This window comes from Phodopus roborovskii, unplaced genomic scaffold (genome assembly GCF_943737965.1).
Source record: "Phodopus roborovskii unplaced genomic scaffold, PHOROB, whole genome shotgun sequence".
NCBI lineage: Eukaryota > Metazoa > Chordata > Mammalia > Rodentia > Cricetidae > Phodopus > Phodopus roborovskii.
In genome coordinates, this window is record NW_026126517.1 from 31294842 (window position 1) to 31316469 (window position 21628).

Consider the following 21628-nt stretch of genomic DNA (forward strand, 5'->3'; position numbering starts at 1 on the left):
CAATGCAGCATTCACGGGCTGCAGTACTCTAGTGTGGCACATGGTGGTAGATGAATGCTTACCCCTGTATTTTTGTCAGGTCTGTTTCTGTGTGTTCAACATTCTCTTCCTTCCAAATACAAAAGCACAATTCCCTGCACAGCTCCTTCATTGGCATTACCACCAGTTACACGCCCTTCAATGAACCGAATCTCTCCAGACAAGGTTCAGTAAAGTAAACACATGGTCAACTCTTAATCCCCACCTCACTATAATTGATTCTTGTATGCATGACATTCCATAGATAATGTTTGAGTGAATAAACAGCTTAAGGGCTTAAAATTTCTCTAACAGTTAATAATTTTATTAAAATTAACTCTTAAAAACAGTGTCAAAGAATGCCAGACCAGTCTACTTAAATAGGCCAAACTAAAATAAAACTCTAACAGATAACATTTTCTTTTACACATGTATTTCACAGCATGAGTACCACATTGCCATCAGAGAAAGGTGCTTTATACCATTATGTATTACTATTTACCACATGGGCATTAAACATTCTCATTACATGATGAGACAATTTGCTGGTAAACACTTAAAACACACACAGACACTGGTTTCAATATTACAATATACTTTTGGTCATAATGAAGGAAATACATCAAAATATGACATCGGCTAATATTTTACAAGCGAATAATATTTAACTCTGCATAGTTTATACAATAGGCTGTGGCAATAAATAATATCACCAACCTCATCAACTGGCCACAAAAAGCCTAACATTCATTTAATTGATATGAATGGTCTATTGGTGTAGTTTCAACATAGCCTTAAATGTGCCTTATTAACCTTAGATACATGAAAAGAAAAGGTACTAAACTGGACTAAGAAGGTATGTTTCGCTTTACTACAAATACGCATGTCTAACATATTACATTCCTGACGTAAAGGCAAATATTTTAATAGAAAAACTAGCAGTCCAAAAAATGTCAAAGTGCAAATCGTGAGGAAAACATTGCATTTAAATTTGCACTCATTTGCAAGTACAGTACTAGCTTGGTATAAACACTAACAGGAAAATATTCAGCAGGGAAGAATGAGAATGGCTGGACACTGCTCCACAATAAAGAAGTGTTTCTGGTGGTCTAGAGCATCTAACACCTCATGACTACCCTTCATTCAACAAAGGAGACAGCGGCATGCTTCATCCATGATGAGAACAGGAAGAAAAACCTGAATCAGCAATGTTTTCTTCCTCGATTTGGTATAAAGGCCCTGCTCATTATTTTAACTTACTGCTAGCTCACCTCAAGTGTTTCTGAATCAGATTTGATACATGATGTAAAGAATAGCTTCCCTTCATACAAGATTGATTTTTTTTTTTTTTAATATGTCAGTGTTATGACAAGGTACATGCACTCTTCCAACCTGGGGAGGCAACACTCAGGTAGAGTAAAGCCCAGCTTGCATCAGATTCAAATTCCACAGAGATCCTCTGTGTTGTTTTCAAGGCATTATTAACAGTGTTTTGGAAAGCAGAATTGCCTAATTCTTGAATTACATCTTTTAGCTGAGAGGTATATAAAGTAAACCCTCAATCTTTCAAACTACAGAATGTCAAGAATTCTATTAGGGATGTTAAAAGCACTGGGCAGAACCCTGGTTTTCAGTGTGCCATCTGCACCACAAGAGAACAGTCGATTGTCCTGGCTGATGTCAATCTGCATGACTCCAGCTCCAATGTTCCGGAATATGGACTGTTTAGCATGTTCATTCTTAAATGAATGAATCAGACCATGGCCTGTCAATCTCCATACCTAGTTTAAAAAGAAAATAAATATGGTCAATAATTATAATAAGAGACCCAAAGTAAAAGTGGCCCTCTCTTTTGTTCCTTGTCTAACTACCTACACCAAAGTCCAATATTCTGATGACTGCTGCTTTCGTAAAAGGCAGCGATATTATCACTCACATAAGTCACAGCCTATCCTTAGACTTACTGCTTCTTCTTCTAAATTTCTTTCCTTCACATTCTGTTATAGTTTTATATTTCACACACACACATGCATATATACATATATATGCATCACTAATTCATCCAATATTTAATCCAATAAAATGTTTCCATGTGAAGCTAGGTCTAATGCAGCATAAAAAATATCTGGTACTTCCTCACCCACCTAGAAACATTCCTTCAGCTGTAAAAGTACTGAGGACAGAGGCAGGAAAAAGAAAGAAAATTCCAAGGTACCAAACTAATTTTGTCAAATGTATCCACATGTAAATCAAACCCACACAGTTGGGGCTGGTGGCATACCTTGTTAGTTAGTGCTTGCCTAGCATTATGAGGTTCTGGGCTCAAATCTTCATCATTACAAAACAAAACAAAACAAACTCTCAGACAGTTTATTCAAAACAAAGACCCTTTTTGTTAATATTTTGTGATACTAGGAATGGAACCCAGGACCTTGTACATATAAGCAAATATTCTACCATTGAGTTACATCCAAGTCTCTTCTAGATTCACAGTAATAATAACTTGAGAGTCCAGTGAATTTGATTATTAACTGGATTTCCAAAGTAGAATAGTTTAGAAAGATTCATACAGACGTAAGGGCTAGCTGGGGGTGGCATGTCAAGGACATCCAGTACCCCATAAGGCTTTACTTCAAGGCCTCCACTAAAGAGTACAAGGGCTGTGTTTTCTCTTTCCTAACAGTCTTGACAACAGAAATGTGCTTACTTACTTTTATATTGCCTTCAGCAGAGCCTGTAGTAAAGTATTCCTCATAGGGGTCCAGAGCCAAAGCCTTAATAGCCGAGTCATGTGCCTGGAAGGTGTGCATTAGCTGTCTCTGTCTTATGTCAAAAATGCAGATGTACCCTTTTCTGCCTCCAGAGATTAGGAGCTGTTGTTTGGGGGCATACTGAAGAACTGTGGCACCATGGTCATGACATGTGAAACCTGAACAGAGAAAAACACCAAGACTTTCCCAAAACATTTGGTTCTGATGTTTAAACTCACATTTAAAATACAGGAGTTACATGGACCCCAGTCTGACAGCTGAGGAACCAACATAGGACCAAACCAGAACCCATGAACGTGGGTATCAGCAAGGAGGACTAAGCAGTCTACGGGGCCTCTGACAATAAAACAGGATGTATCCCTAGTGCAGGAACGGACTTTGAAAGCCCATTCCCCATGGAGGGTTACACTTTCAGCCTAGATACAAGGGGGAAGACCTAGGCCCCACCCCAGTAACTTGACAGATTTTGATGATCCCTCATGGAAGGCCTCACCCTTCCTGGGGAGTGGATGGGGGAGTGAGATGGGGGGTTGGTAAAGGGCATGGGGGAGAGGGAACTGGCATTGATATACAAAATAAGATGACTTATAATAAAAAAATAAAATACTGGAGCTATTAATGCACTTTTTCCATTCCAAGTACTATTTGTTTAGAAAGTGTCTCCCAATAGGTTCACATGTTGAAGATTTGTCCCCAGCTACCAGGGACAGGAATCCAATCACTAAGAGACCATGAGGGTGCTGGCTTCAGCTCTTGATTATACAAGGAAATATTCATATTTGATGGCATTTCTGGGAAACTGTGGAAGGTGGGCCTGGCTATGGGAATAGACCACTGGAGGCATGTTCCTTTGGACCATATTTTCCTACAGCCTTTCCTTTTGCTCCGCTCCCGGTCTACCTTGAGGTGTGTGAGGTCTGCCTCATCACATGTTCTCTGCTGTGCCCACGAAACATGGAGCCAGCAGACCATGAAGACAAGCCTCTGGAACCCTTAACCACAACAAACTTCTCCCTTTAGTTGTTTCTGTCAGATATTCTGCACAGCCACAAAAGAACGAGAAAAACTAAAGAGCATCCATCTTTTAAGTCATGGAATTTCTGAAATCGTGTAATTGCTGAGTAATGCTAGAAAACAGTTTCTACCCATTATACCAATATGGATCATGAACAAAAAATACACACTTAAACCTAAGTCATAAATTCTATGGCTCATACACAACACGGAGAAGCACCATATATGTGAATGGTACACTAACCCTCCTTTACACGCCTTACATGCAGGTTAACTCAAAGTGTTTCTAATAGTATGCAGAAGCAGCAGTGCAGAACAAGCTTCTCAGGGCTCTCACTCTCCTCATCACTACCCAGCAGCACTTACCCCACCCGATGCTACCCTCACCCAACACAACCTCACACACCTGAACACACCAGTCACACGCTAAGGAGCTGCCTGTCCTTCTGCTACAGTTCAGATTAGTGTCTCCAAATGCTTCTGGCTCATGGCACCACTAACCAGATGGTAGCAGAGCTTTTAAGAGATTGGGGCTGCATGGAAGGAAGATAGGTCTGGGGAGTTATTTCCTTGAAGGGTTCCCAATTCTCCCCTCTGCTTCTTGGCAGTCATGAGGAGAGCAGCTTCCTCCTCCTCATGTTCCCTCCATGAAGTACTTCTCTGCCACAGACTCAAAGGACAACCAACCAGGGGCTGAACCTGTTAGCCAAAATAAACCCCTTCTCTCTCATCAACCTATGAGCAAACACTGGGGTCAGGAAGTAAAACTCAAACCTGGACAGCATTCCTTCAGAATATGTCAAAAATCACACCTTAACTCACCGTGAATGAGGCTGTTTCCAGGTGATATTAATGTGTCCCAGAGGCATACATTTCTTTTAAAGAAATAACAAAGTACATCAGAAACAATCATTCTAAAACCATCGATAAGGACAAATTCTGTCAAGAAAAATATTTGTACTTATTTGAGATTTCAACTAGTATGGGGGTGATTTATTTCTTCTAAGAGCTCATCCTTTCCAAACCTACTATAAGGCTGTTTCCTAAGTCCCTGTCATTGCAGCCCAGCCCCTTTCTTTCTATTGCCCTTCTGCAGAAACTGGGAAATGGCTCCCTGCAGAAGGGAAGTGATTACTTCAAGCAAATGGGCACTGGTCACAGCCTGCAGCTAACAAAAACAGCGTGAGGGGAAGACTGGGAAGAATGACTACAGCATGCCAGACACTTGGTAGTGCTAAAGAACTTTATAATGACAGCTTTTTAAATACTAAACCATGCCAGCATAAAAGTGGTAACAGTTACTACAGACTGCATTAGGAAAAATTTTTCTTTCTTTCTGGTAAGGAAAGCCATATTAAGGATTGTAAAATATTAAAATAAAAATCCTTAGATTAAAAAAAAAAACCCTACTGAAAGAAATCCATACTTTCTAGGGAAGATAGCTTTGTGCCTAAAATTTTCTTAGTTTCTGTCAACCTACCTATTGTCATTGGATTGTCCAGATGTTGCAACTAGACTTGAGGAGGTGATAAATGCAAAGTCACTTGTGGCCTTACTGTGGCACTGCCAACTCTGTAGAGAACAAGATATAACCAAAGTTATCCAAAAATCCAGTAGCAACTGAAAGAAAACAAAAATTAGAAGTAGTTGGTAGGTACACTGAATTAAAGGTTATATTCTGTAATCAGGCATGGTAGCTTCTGGACACCTTTAATCTCAGAATTTAAGAGACAGAGGCAGAGTCTGAGGCCAGGCTGTCATCAGAGCAAGTTCCAAGCCAGCCAACAGCTACATAGAAAGACCCTGTCTCAAAAAACAAATTATATTTTTTGAATTATAAAAATGAACAGGCACTACAGTATATGAACTAATGGACACAATGATGGTCATCAGATACTGGGAGGGCTGGAGCAGAAAGACCATTTAACCCTAAGATTCGAAGGTCAACCTGGGTTGTAGTAAGACCCCCACTCCAAACAAAAAATTAACCCACCTCAAACTAAATACATTAGCTTACTAAAGTCACTTGATTAGATTAAAAGTGCCAACCATTTTAGTGCTGACAACCTTGAATAATTTGATAAACTTAAAATAATAGTATAGTCATAATCAACAATAACCTGAGGAGGTGGACTCTAACTTGCCCATCTACCTTAGGCTGTGGTGTAAAAGACTCAGTCAAGTTAACTTTGTAGTCTAAATAGAAGCATCCACCTTTGCCGCCTTTGTGCTCCCTGTGTCCACCCAAGCTTTGCCAATCACAAACACACTTTTTAAAGCAGTCCTGCACAAAGCCTTGCAAGCCTAAAACTGCGCTCATAGGCTCCTAAGAAGTCCTAGCAATGTGGGAAACCATTTATGAAGCCAAGGATTCCTTTCTTGGCGATGAGAACAGAAATTTCAACGTGAGTGCCCAAATAAGAGGATGCCAGGGTATTTAAAAATAAACGGGGCAGGATTCTGCATGACCTGGTCAGACTGAAGGCAAAACATATACTCAAGATTACTTGCATTTCTCAGAAAACATTGTGGCAGTCTACAGTACATGAGTACAACAGGGATATTCTTGTCTTTTACATATAATGAAGGAGTCAGGAAGGGGGAAAACATGGTCAAAATACATTGTATGAAAAGATTGTTTAAAAAATAGAGTTTTTAAAAAATCTATATACTCTATAAAGTTCAATTTAAAAGCATCTGGGTAATCTGTCTGGACCCAGAAGACTCCAAGCTTTCTGATTCTCCATTTATTTATCTGATGTAGAAAGTCCCGCCCAGAGCTGGAGAGAGCTCAGAGGTTAAGAGCACACACTGCTCTTCTCAGCATCCATGTGGTGGCTCACAATCATCTCTAACTTCAGTTCCAAGGGATCTGATCTCTGTAGGTACACATACACACATGCAGGCAAAACACATATAAGAAGAAAACAAATACATAGTCCCACACGGGACAGCGTCGCCTCCCCCTCCTAGGCCACACCAAACTTTTGTCAAGTATTTAACACACTATGGATAAGTGTATGAAATAAACTTTTAGCAATAGAGTAAGGTCTGGTAAGAAGGAAAAGTTCTGAAGGAAATCAGTGCTCAGAACCTCTATGAATCTTAATTATGTACTTAATAAAATTCTACAAATAAAATGAATTGTTTCCAATAAAGACAAAAGTACCATTAAAAAGGTATTCTGAGAAAATCCATGGTTGCCCTTTAAAGTAAAAAGCAAAATTTTTTTGGTAATTTTTGTTTAAATTAATGCAAGATGCTGCACAGAATTGTCATTTTCCAACAGAAACTCTGCTGAGATCACTGTTAAAAGAGACACTTCATCAACACTATGCTTTCTGCATGCACTCTGGGATGGTGAGGGCCACTTACCATGTAAGGTTTAGGGTTCGACGCAGTTTGGTTAACTTGCCAGATACTCAGAAAACCCTCTCCATCTGCAACACCACACTGTAAGAATGGCATGAACATCAAACACAGATTCTCAGAATCCCTGCCAAAGGTAAGATTATCTATAGACAGGACACTTGCTCAGACCCCACTCCACAAACCTCCTCCTACAGCTGTGTCCACTGAGCTTCCCACAAAGTTCCCTGTCACCTTCTAAGTGTACTACACACACACACACACACACACACACACACACACACACACACACACACCAACTGCCTTCCCCTAAGCCTCTGCAACAGAGGGAGGAAGAAATTGGTGTCACCAAGACTCCAGAAAACTGGGTGATGCCAAGGGCATTTGGGGAAGTAGTTTTCTTTCATATAATGCTGAAATGACTGACTGGCAGATTTGTGTTTCTATTATAAGAAAAAGGCTATATAAACAGAATCTAATAAACTGATTGCTCAGTTTAATCCTAGAGTCATCAAATGTTTTAATACAGTTTTAACCAATAATATTTTAACCTCAGTATTCACAGGTATCTTTGGATGCATTTAGCACTAATCCCCAGGAACAAACCTTGTTGCCTTGTGAGTTAAAATACAATCTAGTAACTCTTGCATTGCCAGCTTGCCGGTAACAGACAAGTTGCTGAGGTCGTGTCCATTCAAACATACGTACGCTGCCATCCTGGGCACCTGTGAGATCTAAACACAGAAGGTGGGGAGTTAAAAACTGAAGAGTTTCAATAGTTCTTGAAATCCTTAGATGACAAATAAGATACTTACAGTATTGATGGACAGGGTGTGAAGTCATTCTCTTCACATTATGGAGGTTCCTTTTCATGAGCTTTAAAAGGAGGAAAAAGGGATTTACCCTGTACAGCCAGAAGGGACGAGGAAGGACAGGCATCAGAGCAATTCTCATGCCATTCATCCTTCTAAGAAACTTTAACTGAGAGAAACCCTGCTGGACCATTTAACATACATTTGTGCAAACAGAAGCAATCACTTACTGGTACATCTCTGCCCTGTGAAGACATTACAGACTGCTTCATCTAGTGACAAAGGGACTCTCTTCCAACTACTCCCTTCCTCAGAACAATCAGGTTGCCTTCTCCTTTTTTTTAAAGATAGGTTATGGCTATTTGGCCCAGACTAGCCTCGAATTTGCAATCTACCTGCCCCAGCCTCCTGCATGTAAGGATTGCAAGCATGAACTTCTGCACCCAGCTACTATCCAGACTCTTGAGAGCAGGACATGAAAGAATAGGGAGGGATCCTTCAACTAGTGACCAAGAAGAATTAACCTTTGGTAATCTGAGGCAATTTTCAAACATAAATAGGTATGACTTTGCTTTACCATTCTGTGTCTCAGTTTGTTCATCTATAAAATGATCCTGGAGAATAATAGCATCTATTCTGACCTGTGGTTGATGTGTAAAAAATCATGCACTGGGAAAACTCAAAGTAAATCAAAGTTATCCTCATCTTTAGGATGATTTCTATGTCAAGTAACATCAACATACTTCTTGAGGAGCCCATACCCAGAAACCACATGAGCCTAGAAGTAAGACTTACCACAGTAGCACCAGTGCTGGTCTGCCCACTGCCTAGCCATGGCAGAGATGGAGGCGGATGCACCTGGCTTGTAGAATGGGAGGCTGCACCTGGCTGGTACAGGGTTGTAGTGGAACCACGATAATCAATATCATCTGAACTGTGAAAAACAGTAGCATATTACTCTAAAAGTATCCTTTTCTCAACAGAAATCCAACTACAGAGACTTTATTCAACTATGAAAGATTCTTTTGTTTTTTGTTTTTATTTTGTTTGTAAGTATTTTAACCATCTGTGAGGAGTTATGTGTAGCCGATGGCTAGTGGGATAGGGAGACATTTTCTCCAGTGCACAGCACTGGTACAGTGCCAGTTCTCTTGTAAACAACACTAGTGACTTATCGGGTCATAAACACACACAAAAGACACAGAAAGAGAAGGGGGCTAGCCTAGAAAGTAAGAGGCATCAGTTGGGACAAGGAAGCTAACAGTAATTTGATCAAAATATATTATGTATATGTATGAGAACACCATAATGAAACCCATATGTATAATTAATATGTGACAATAAACACTTCTAGGGGTTAGAATGGCGGGCAGGCCTGCTGTTGCAGCGTCAAGCAAGTGGCTGGAAGGGTTTTGAAAATGGTTTTATAATGCTGCAGGATTCAACAAGCTGGGTTTAATGAGAGATGATATAATATATGAGACTGAAGATGTCAAAGAAGCCATAAGAAGGCTTCCCGAGAATCTTTATAATGACAGAATGTTTCGAATTAAGAGAGCCCTGGACCTGAGCATGAGGAATCAGATCTTGCCTAAGGAGCAGTGGACAAAATATGAGGAGGACAAATTTTACCTTGAACCCTATCTAAAAGAGGTTATTTGGGAAAGGAAAAAGAAGAATGGGCGAAGAAGTGATCTTGTAGTTGAGATCTGTGCATGTGCCTGGTCTCACCATATTTTAAGAAGTTGTTTCAATATGAATCACAATTTAAGAGTTATTTGCTCTGTAGATGCCTCACTTTAAATGTCTATTATAACAACAACAACAAAAAAAAACTTCTAAAAAGTATCTAGCCCAGATTTTATTTTTATTAAATATAAATACTAAGTGATCTCTTCCATACAGGCAGCCCACATATCAAATTATTTCATTTTACTTTATTTATTTGCATGGTTTTATTTTTGTGTATGTTTGGTTTATTTATAGCTGCATGGACCTATGGAAGTCAAAGGTTGAAGTCAGGTGCCTTCCTCAATGGCTCTCTACCGTGTTCTTTTGAGGCAGGGTCTCCCACTCAACTGGAACTCCCAATTTCTACTAGGCTGGAAGGCCAGCAAGCCCTGGACCCTACCTCTAACTGTTTGCCTGTGCTGGTGTTATAGATACTTGCTACTCAGGCTTTAGATGGGTCCTGGGGATCCAGATTCAGGTCCTCATGATTATGTAGCAAACACTTTTAACAGAGCTCTCTCTGGTTTATTTGCTTGTTTTTAGACAATGTCTTGCTATGGAGCTAGCCTGGCCTTCAACTTGAGATCTTGTATTTGGCTTTCCTGAGTGCCAGAATTACAGGTATGAGCCAACAACCCCTGCCCCCCCGCCCCAGATGCAACTGAGTCTGGGACTCTTGAATGCTAACCAGGGACTCTGAGCTATAGCCCTAATCCCCCCCCCCCAAATATATGTATGTATGTATTCTGTTCTTTTTGTTTCTTTTGTTTGGAGACAAGGTTTCTCTGTGTAACAGCCCTAGCTACCCAAATAATATTTTTAAGGAAGTAAGAGATATGATTTTAAAGCTTTTCTTAAGGCCTATGGTCCCAGTACTTAGAAGGTAAATGGTAGAAACCAGGAGTTCAAGATCATGCTCAGCTACATAGTGGGCTGCAGGATAGCCACAGCAACTGAGACCCTGTCTCAAAAAGACAAAAACAAATAAAAAAAAAAATCTTAAAATATTAATTTCATCATATAAAAATGTGAATATAAGTTGATGATGGTGTTATACACTATATGGTTCTATCCACTATAATCTGTGATTAAAACCCAGTTATAGACTAACAAAAGGATGAACATAGAAAGAAAGTAGCCCCAAGGGTACCTAGGACATAAAATTCCTGACTGGAGAAAAGCAACACAAAAGACAAATTTAAGAAAAGCCTAAATTTATAAAGTATTTCAAAACTCCCCAGATGACAACTAGTTGTTGACATTATTATCTGTAAAAATACTTTACCAAGTGATAAGCAACACTGTAGACCAACTCATCAATGAGTCTATAAATTTTTGCATACTATTTTTCTACTTTCATTATACAAATGGGTTAAATTTACTGACTACTATGTAACTCCTGACATTTCCTTGGGGTTAAATGTCAAAGTGGCAGTTTGCCCCATAGTTCTTCATATCAGATTATTCTTATTTAAATACTATGAAAAGTTTAATGGGAAAATTATGAGTAATTTATAAATTTTAATATAAGCAAAGACATTTTATTGTCAACTGAAGAGAGGTACATCTTTCTCATACCAACAATTTGACAGGCACTGTCTGAATACAATGCTATTTATAATCAGCCACAAGACACACCTTTTAGATTCTCTATCATATTCTTCTCCAATCCATATATATGACTGACAGGCCAGCAGAGAAGTGACATCAAGTTCTTGGACATCATGTGTTGAAGCCAAAACAATTTCATTAGAATTTGCCTATAAAGCAAAAGCACACAATGATTTAGACAATTTCTCCAAAAATCAATACACCGTTTATAATGACCACAGTGTTTACCTTATTTATAGAAAATGCCATGATCATGTCAGATTCCTTATGAATGACCTTTGCCTTCCCTCCTGGATAGCCCAGATCAGCTTCGACCTATAAAACATTGCTTAGGGTTAGCTGTTGCTGTGTGACTCTCCACAGAAACAAACACAGGATTAAAGCATGAAGAGTGAGTAGGGGATCATTAGTGTGTTAGGAATTAGTTTGGAAATCTGCTCCCATGCTCTGAAGCTCTGTAATCAAATACCCCAATTATGAAGAATCCCAATATGAATGTACAAGCAATGATTATAAAAGATGGCCAAAAATTTTCAAAATTTATATTTTATTTTAGATCTTCCAAAAATGTACAAATATTCTGTAATGAGAGAGAGACAGAGAGAGGGGGGGCTAGGTGAAGGACAAAGTCACAGAAAGTCAAGAGAGCCATATGAAGGGTTAGGAAATGGAACAGAGAAGCTAGGAAGATGAGGGGAAAAGAAAGAAAACTTGTCAGGAGAAGGGGAAGCATATGGAGAGTCAGAGAAGCAACAGAAGGAAGACCAGTTGTATTGAAAACCATTCCCAAAGCTGTGACAGAAGTGGAGACGAGAAGAAGGATCTGTAGCTGAGCAGAGCAGAGCTGAGCTGACCCAGGGTGTCCCCCACCCTCCCTCCACTCTTTCTCTTTCTCAGCTGGCAGTTGGTTAGCATGAGATGAGGGGTTAGCTCCAAGAACTTTGAAAAGTGAGCTACAGAGAAGCGCATGGTAGACTACCTTGACATGGCAATCTTCTGCTACGGAGTTGTGTCTGACATGCTCCACATGTTCTTCTACAGACTACATAACACCACACCGTCACAAACATAAAACACATGCATAAAATAAATCATAACGAGAATGAAAAATTTCAAGCTAGAATGGATATCATACAAAGATGATGAAACTGACTTTAAAAACTGCATAAAAGAAAACATCAGATAAACAAAGCAAAATAGCATGACTCAAGTTACTCTATCATATATGCATGAAAACAAAAACTATTTCAAAACAAAAATTTATTTTGTGTATACCACTTATGTAAATTAAAAAAATTTCAAACTATAATCTCAAAAACTAAAACCTGTTTCTTTTAATTCTGTGTTATATACATGTATATATTGATTTATGTGCATGAGGTCACATGGAAGTCAGAATTCAATACTGAACGTCTTCCTTAGTCCCTCCCTACCTTATTTTTTGACACAGGGTTTCTCAATGAATCTGGAGCTCATCAATTACCAGCCAGCAAACTTCCCGGATCCAGCTGTCTCTGCCCCCCCCCCCCAGTCTGCACTTGGACTTGACATGGGTGTTAGGGAATCTGACCTGTATCCTTATACTTGCACATCAAGCGATTTACTGCCTGGGCCATTTTCACAGTTATGCCATTAGTTCCTGCCCTCCCCTGTTTATTCTTACATTTTTAAGGTTCGGAGGACTGAATCCACAGCTTCACACTACCAGAAAAGCACCTTTAGTTTTCAGTGTTTCATTCTTAACTTATTAACAAATCTGAGTAATCATATAATCAGAAGATTATTCTCCCTGTAAATAAATGTTTGAGAGGATGAGGCATGGAAGAGAGAGTATACTTGCTTGTGCCCTGGTTGACAAGTCCTAAGGGAGGTACAACTGGAACTATTTATTCCTCTACCGCAGGAACTCCAGAAGACATGATCAGAGCCTGAAACCTCTCCCCAGTATTCCTGACGTGACAATTTCAGCCTAACAGTCCACTCAAATTCTCTGACCCTCCACTGAGGGCCATGGGGTGTGGGTGGAGCTACAGCAAGGAAGCCTGGGTGACAATGAAGCCCCCAGGAAAACACAGGGGTTCTATTCCCAGAATGGCTAACTTAGTGAAAGTCACAGGAGAGGGGGCTTGCTGAGTCAACTAGCTGCTTTGATATTTATGTGTTTGTAAGTATGTGTTTTTCACCCACACCACATGCGTGGTTACAATAGAGGCCAGAAATGCTGGCAGATTCCCTGGATCTGGAGACAGAGGTCATTGTGAGCTGTCAGACATAGGACCTAGGAACAGAACTCAGGTCCTCTGAAAGAGTAGCAAGCGCTCTTAACTGTTGATTCTGTGCCTCTCTCTCTCTGTCTCTGTCTCTCTCTCGGTCTCTGTCTCTCTCTCTTTCTCCCTCCTTCCCCTCAAAGGCTTTTTTTTTAAAAAAATGATTTTACTAATCATTTTACCAAATTTGTCATTTACCAAAATCCTACCCCCAAACTTACAAAGATAAAGTACACCTGTTGGAGATTTTATTTCTGGACCTAGTGATCAGTTTTTAATCTTAAAAGACTTAAATATTTTCCAAAATTATTTTCTTAAAGAAAATGCATTTCCAACAGATTTTTACTTTTTGATACAGTAGCCACTAACCATATGTCTACTCAAAATTAAACAAAATTGGACATTCAATCATATGGGCCACATTTCAATGCTCAGTCACAGGTGACTGGTGTTATTCAGAGACTACACAACACTAGACAAGAGAGTCACTTCATTCTATGTACAAAAGTAGAAAAGGAAGTTGATGAAAGTCCTCTTGTCCCAGCTCCATGGTATGTACTCTCTTCCCTAAAACCTACAGTGTACTCGTCCGGCAAGTTAGGAAGGAAGCTTGCTATGTCTGCTGGAACTCAGAGCTTGGCATGCTGACCCCAAAACCACAGGGCCTGCAGGACATGATGGAAGAGAGACTAAAGAGGGAGAGGCATACTTTGTAAGATGCAAGGAACCTGGGCATAACTTCTTTCCACAGTATAAATCCAATGGTATCTGTGTGCTACAAACCTTACCAAGAATTAAAACACAGTTTGTATAAACTGTTACATTTAATAATTTAAAGAGCTAAACACTCAGAAAACACAGTCCTTCAAAGATTTGGCTTTTGTGAATAACAACCTTGTAACTAAGCAAGCATCTTTCACTTTATAGTCATTTCTTAGGTTCCCACACTGTGGAATATGGAGTGAGCATCAATCACCAGTAAGAATGCTATAGCCAAGCCGGGCATTGGTGGCACACACCTTTAATCCCAGCACTTGGGAACCAGAGGCAGGCAGAACTCTGAGAGTTGGAGGCCAGCCTGGTCTACGAAGCTACACTGAGAAACCCTGTCTCAAAAAAAAAAAAAAAAAAAAAACTACAAAAAACAACAACAAAAGAATGCTATAGCCAGAGGCATACAGTGTACCTCTGCGAGTTCTCTAACAAATACTGTATCAGTAATTTCAACATCATTAGAGTCTTTGTTATCAAAAAAAAAAAAAAAAAAAAAAAAAAAAGAGCTCATCAGGACCTGAGAACTCCCTACAGCTCTTCTTTCTATCCTTAAACCCACAGGTAAAACACTGGCCTGTTCTTGAGGACTGGCCACATCTACTATCCATGTACACAGATAATGCCTGAACAAGAGTGAGTGTGATAGATGCTGTTGTCCCGGGCATGGAAAAAGCCTCAACAGTTCTACACTTGACCTTGGGAAGTTGCCCCATGTAGACTGTCCCTCTCCATTTTCACTTTTTAAATGGAATGCAATCATTTCTCCTCACAGACAGTGCTTGCCAACCCTTTATGTGTTCTGCAAGCTCTGCAGTCTGCCCACTGCCTCTCAGAAGGCACTGACAGACGGAATAAGATGTCTTCTAAGGAAGAGCTCCTATGCCGTCACCTCACTCCCTCACTGATACTGGCTTAGGAGTCACCATTCAAGACCAACTGTGCCTTATTGTTTTTTTAGAGTATTCATCCTTCATCTTGCTTTTGGTATTTCTGTAGTTCATTCTCTCATAATTTTCTTAAAACTGTTTCTTCAAAACCTGTTCATGATATGGGAGAGATGGCTCAGTAGTTAAGAGCATATACTGTTCTTGCAGAAGACCCACATTTGCTTTCCAGAGCCCATGTCAGGAGGTTGTAAATCACCTTAACTCCAGTTCCAGGGGACAAGAAGCCCTCTTCAATTAAAAAAAAAAAGGAAAAAAGAAAAAGGAAAACAAACAAACCTTTTCAGTTATAAATTAAAAATAAATAACATGCTTAATGTGTGCCCTGTTATGCTTTAAATTACATATTTAAAGGATCATGTCACAGAGTACAAATACTTAAATAAGGCTCTGGGAACCATTTACTGCAAAGTTATTCTATGTGACAGTCCAACAGCATTTGTTTAATTACCAATTGCCACTCGAATCTGATTTCTCATGGAACTTGCCCTGCTTCGTGGCTATGAAATGGAAATATCAAGTTTTATAGAAGCTCAGTGTAGCTTGAAAAGCTTTGGCTACTCCTCAGGGTGTTTAAACAATAACAGAGAACAACCCATACAAAACTAGATTTTCAAAGTAAGCTAAGTACTAAAAATCAAATGAGAGACAGAGAGAGAAAGGGTAAAGAAAAATTACAACAGAAAAAAAATTAGTCTTGGAATACCTCACTTTGCTTTCTCTTCTTAGTGAAAATATATCTAATAAATGTCTCCTGAAGAACTTCCTGTTTGACAAGGAAATGCCAGAGTCGCTTGACTGGAAGTGCAGACGCATCCCGAGATCTATCAAATGGACAAATGGTTGACAAACCAATCTGCTCACAGAAAACACAGCTTTGTAGATATTTGCCTTAAATATTCCACGTGTTCTAAGAACCCAGCTGTAAGCTCAACAAACCTTATGATTTATTTCCCTCTTAATTTTAGCTTTCCTGAAAATAATTGCTTGACCTAATAATCAATTTTCCAATGACACTGAGTGAGGTGGGGGAGATAAATATCAAGTGACTCATTGTTTTATTTTTAACTTACACTCTTGGCTTCCCAGATAGTAAAAGCACATTGATGAACTGCTTGAGGATATCAGCTTGTGAACACTACTCCTAAACAAGGCTGGTTCATTCCAAACGAAGCATGCAGCCAGATATGTTTAATATGATTCAAAATTATACATTAGGTATATGCATCAAGATACCACATACCAACCTATGAAGATACCATTTTTTGCTTTTATGTATTAGTCAAAAATACATTTTTTGAAAGCATGATGGCCATCAAAAGAGCTGAGGTGGACAGGTGGGCATCAAAACAACAATAAAACCTTTGTTTTTCCTTTACTAAATTATCCACAAAAAATCATTAACACTGACTGCAATGTAGATTATAATCAAATCTCCCCCAAAAGTAACACTACCTACAAAAGTAATGTATTACTAGGAATGAAGGCACATGCCTTAAATCCCAACACTTGGGAGATGGAGGCAAGCTGATCTCTGTGAACCTGAGGCCATCCAGGTCTACAATGTGAGTTCTAGGACAGCCAGGGCGGTTACACAGAGAAATCTTGTCCCCAAAACCAAAACAAACAAATAAGACAAAAACAGAAGTAATGTATCTAAATAGCATTTATGAAGAATGGCTGTAGGTTCTTGGTAAAGTCTATTCTGAAGGCTGCTGGCATACTTTGTTAAACTATTTCCTAGAAAAGTTAAACTAATCTATACTATCATCAGAGTTTTAAGAAGTTTCTTACTTGAATGGAGTATTTTCAGGCTCCAACATTGCTTTATTTCGAAGAATAGCTGGGCCAGCTCCCACTGAGAGGTCAGTTGGGTATGTGTTGACATAGTTAGGGGGTGGTCCTTCAAAGTGATCCATTTTCTCCTGCAGAATCTGTTCCCAGTTCTCTAAGTTTTTAATAACAGCAATTCCTAATGGTGATGTCACAGGGAGCTCTAGAAGGTTAAGAAAATCAGGTCACTACACATCTATAAAAGCTAAACTCTCATAGACAAGACTTCTGAAAATAGATCTGAACACATCAATCTTGTAAGACTATTCTTAGTTTTAATCTTAATACTTTCAACAAAATGGAAGGCAGTAAAATGAGCAGAGAAAAATACCCCACTTTCCAGTCTGGATTCTTATTTTTTCATGCTTCTAGGCAAACTGTAGTTTTTATATCAAATTCAAATCACACACTGGAGCCTGCGCAATAGAAGACTTTGCACAGCAGCTAATGCACTATTTTAAAAATATTGAATGTCCTTCTGTATAGAGTTTGAATATTAACTTAATAGCAATTATATTTAATAGCACTGACTTTTGTGCTGGTTTGAATAGGAATGGCCCCTACAAACCCATGTGTTTGAATACTTGGTCCACAGAAGTGGCACTACTGGGAGGTGTGGCCTTACTGGAGTAGGTGTGGTTTTGTTGGAGGAAGTGTGTCACTGGGGGGTGGGATTTGAGGTCTCAGAAGCTCAAGCTGCCCTGCAGATCAAGATGTAGAACTCTCAGCTCCTTCTCCAGCACCATGTCTGCCTGCATGCTGCCATGCTTCTCACCGTGATAATAATGGATTAAACCTCTGAGACTATAACTCACTTCCAAATAAATGTTTTCCTTTGTAAGAGTTGCTGTGGTCATGTCTCTTCACAGAAACAGAAACCCTAACTAAGACAACTTTCAAATTCCAAACTTACCAGAGAATTCCAGTCCAGCAATAGGAAAGAAATTCTTGATGTTGTGAAGTGCCAGCTTAACCATTGTCAAATGTAGAAGAGCCCAGCTGTTTGGGAAGAGAAAAAAATAAACAAAATAAAACAAACCAACAGGAAAACTATTTACAACCTAGAAGCAAAATCATAGGGAAAGAGTAGTGATGCCCCTAGCAACTGTTTGGCTCAATTTCAACGCAGAGAAGCAGCCTCTGACTTTTATTACACAAAAAACGGCTTAGTTGTAGTCACTGAAAAATAAAACTTTAGGCAGGGTATGGTAGCCCACACCTTTGATCCCAACTCTTGGAAGGCAGAGACAGGTGGATCTCTGTGAGTTCAAGTCTATCCTGATCTACTTAGTGAGAGGAAGGAATGGAAGGAGGGGAAGGAGGGAGGGAGAGAAGGAAGGTGAGTAGGAGGGAGAGAAGGAGAGGCGGAAGGAGGGGAGAAGGAGAGGCGGAAGGAGGGGAGAAGGAATTTTTAACAATGTATTACATTTAGAATATAAGAAAATTACCTAGAAGAAAAATATTCTTCCTAACAGTCACACAGAATTTAGTAGCATTATATCATTTATTGTGGTGTTAAGTATTTTTTAAATTTTATTAACTTTTATTTCATTTATTTTACACACTAACCAGTTTCCCCTCCCTCCTCTTATCCTGCCCCCCTCAACTCCCATCTACCCCCCCTTCCCATTCACTTCTCCTCTGTCTCCATTCAGAAAGGGGCAGGCCTCCCTATGTGTTAAGTTCTAAAAGCATGTTGCTTTTTTTCTCAATAAAATACTTTATAACTTTCATGAAAGCTATTATAGAAACTTACATAAAAGGTATAGAATTCCTAAAATATATCACTTTTAATATAAATTCATGGTAATATTATTTATTTACTCAACAACAAATTTAAAAGCCAGCATGGTAACAAATGCCTTTAATAGCAGCACTCAGGAGGCAAAGGCATGTGGAGTTTGAGCCCAGCCGGGTCTATATATCTCAGCAAGGAACACATAGATAAACTCTGTCTCAGTATTTTATTTTTAATTTGGGGAGTTTTGTTTGGTTAATTGTTTTGTAGACTAGACTGGCTTAGAATTCAGAGATTTCTCCCTCCCTCTTCTGAGATTAAAGTTGTGAGTTACCTCATCCAGCTACATATAGTTATATATAACATGAAGTTTTTCTGCAAAAGAAGGACAAAGGAGGATGGGAGCTTATTTACCTGTAAGAATTAGGATCTTGGTGCTCCTGTATTTGTGTGTCTGAAAAAAAGGCATCATCTTCTTCATCGTCACTGTGAACACTTTCATCAGAATCATATATGACACCACTATCAGATAAAGGAAGAAATGGCTGCAATACAAGGCAGAGCCATTGATGAATATGCATTTCATAAAATTAAATGTAGGCTTTATAAAGCACATATTCAAAACACTTAAATATTTCTATAGTATTTCAACATACAGTTATACTCTGATCTAATAAAACTGAATATATTAAGTTCTGTCAATCTAAGCAAAACTTTCTTTTGTACATTCTACATTTACAAAAGCCAAGATTACTAGGGGAAAAATATCTGAGATTTCAACAGAAGAACTGTGTAGAAGAAGATGAGTCTGAGCCTCACTCAGTTCTACATAGACAGGAGAATTAAAGCCCAAGGAGGAGTAGAGTTATAATTCTTCCTGTTTTTCTCTTCTCTTGTGTCTCTTGGCCAGAGCTCAAGTATGTGTTTTTTGAGCTCCTATTCTTTCTCTGAATAAGGCTTCCTTATTCTTTCTCTGAAGGTCCCTGACTCCCTGTGGCAGACAAGTTGCCACATGACTGCCCTTCATGCCATCTGAGCTCAAATGGTATAGCTTTCTTTCTTGCTTTTGAATCTGTTCTTAAATTCTTCTATTAGGGAGACTGAGAAGTCCAAGAGAGCATCCTGATTTCTTTAGTAACGTGTGGCAGCTCTGACAGGACACTCCAAAATTTCTAATAGAATGTAGTAACCATGAAGGGATTCCAAAACAGTTTCTCTGAGAACACAACAGGTGACCAAACTTCAGAGCGTTAGAAGCCATTTAATTAAGACCTTACACTGTGATCCCAGGCACTCCAGTGGCTACCACAAGCCTACAAGTGAATCTTGGGTTCATCACTCTCTAGTTCAGCCATGGAAAACAACAACAAACACCAAAAATGAGCCCCCCCACATAAGATTCTCCTGTGAGCTCATCAAAGGCTCTAATGGACTTTACTCTTGACGCTGTAAAATGCCCTTTGCTCTGTGTCCCCCTGGTTTTCTACACAGGTCTTATAATGTTGAGCTATGCTATTCACGTCTACCTGCTTCTGGGAGAACGGAATCATTCCTGTTTGAAGGGCTCCAGTTTCACTTTTCTCAGTCACACATCCAGGTGCCAGTCAAGGACTTCCTTTCCTCCCTACACCCGGTTGTTATAAAAATGGGACCACTAATACACTTTTGGCATTCCCCTAGGTAGTGTCACTGGAGGAGTGCCCCAAATGCCATACCCCAGAACCCACTTAGTTCAAAATAACTAGACAGATTATGTAAGATCCCCACTACCACCCAAGACAGACACTAAGATATAGCGGCTAAAGGAGATGTATGGATCTTCTTTTGGCTCTTACCTTGCAAACTATATAAAAATGTTTAAGATACAAAGGATAGGTGTAAATGACAGATACTTGATGACATTTAAAATAAGTTAATGTCCGTGTGGTTCTTTTCTAAATATGTTCTTCTGAAGTCTGGAGAAGGCTCAGTGGTTAAGAGTACAAGCTGTTCTTTCAAAGGACCTGGGTTTGATTCCCAGCACCCACATGATGGCTTATAACTACCTGCAATGTCATTTCCAGTAGATCAGACACCCTCTTCTGGCCTCCGTGGACACTACCTGTATGCTACAGGCATACATACAGGCAAAACACCTATACATATAATTAAAAAAAACAAAAAACAAAAAACAAAAAAGCTGGTGTGCTGACACATACCTTTTAAAAAAAAATCTGCTCTTTGGTAGTTGTCCATCTGTTTAAGGACAGCACATGCTGACCTCAAATTGGCACCACCTTGTACCCATATTCCTAGTACCAGTGCAGGATTACAGCTGTGTACCACCAAATCTAGCTTGAAAGTACTCTTTAAAAAAACAATTCATGTATTTATTGTGTGTATATATATATGTGTGGGTACACATGGATTTTGCCACACAGGGCAAGTCAAAGGACAACTAAAGGAGGTCTCTCCTCTCATCTTGCAGATACAAAGGACTGAACTTTGCAACAAGTGCCTTTTGCCAAAAAGCCATCCTGATGCCCTCCTCCAAAGACTTTTGTCAAGCAGAGTTTAAAAAACTATTGTGTGTGCATGTGTGTCACGATCAGAGGACAGTGTGCAGGGTTGGTTCTCTCCTTCCTCTCCAGGTGGCCTCTAGGAAGTGAACTCAAGTATCCTGGCCAGCATAGAAAGCATTAGTCTCTGAGCTCCAAAACCCTTTATAAAAATTAAATACTGTCCAGGTATGAGGGGATATGCCTAT

The 21628-nt window shown here is 39.4% G+C and overlaps 1 protein-coding gene across 4 annotated transcripts in view; it reads right to left on the bottom strand.

Moving 5' to 3' along the window:
- Positions 1-321: 321 nt before the first annotated feature.
- Dmxl2 (Dmx like 2) overlaps positions 322-21628 on the bottom strand; it is a 116854-nt gene continuing 95547 nt past the window's right edge. For 2 of the 4 annotated variants that reach the window (XM_051197486.1, XM_051197485.1), the window contains exons 30-44: positions 19297-19427; positions 18058-18143; positions 17106-17307; positions 16018-16135; positions 12306-12368; positions 11555-11641; positions 11354-11475; positions 8780-8918; positions 7988-8048; positions 7779-7906; positions 7179-7256; positions 5284-5375; positions 4626-4678; positions 2730-2947; positions 322-1799 (exon numbers count right to left, since the gene is read on the bottom strand). In XM_051197486.1, the coding sequence (XP_051053443.1) occupies positions 1590-1799; positions 2730-2947; positions 4626-4678; positions 5284-5375; positions 7179-7256; positions 7779-7906; positions 7988-8048; positions 8780-8918; positions 11354-11475; positions 11555-11641; positions 12306-12368; positions 16018-16135; positions 17106-17307; positions 18058-18143; positions 19297-19427 (1788 nt within the window). In that variant the 3' untranslated portion in view covers positions 322-1589. The remainder of the gene's footprint in view (positions 1800-2729; positions 2948-4625; positions 4679-5283; positions 5376-7178; positions 7257-7778; positions 7907-7987; positions 8049-8779; positions 8919-11353; positions 11476-11554; positions 11642-12305; positions 12369-16017; positions 16136-17105; positions 17308-18057; positions 18144-19296; positions 19428-21628) is intronic. The other 2 variants (XM_051197488.1, XM_051197487.1) reach the window with 1 other exon arrangement.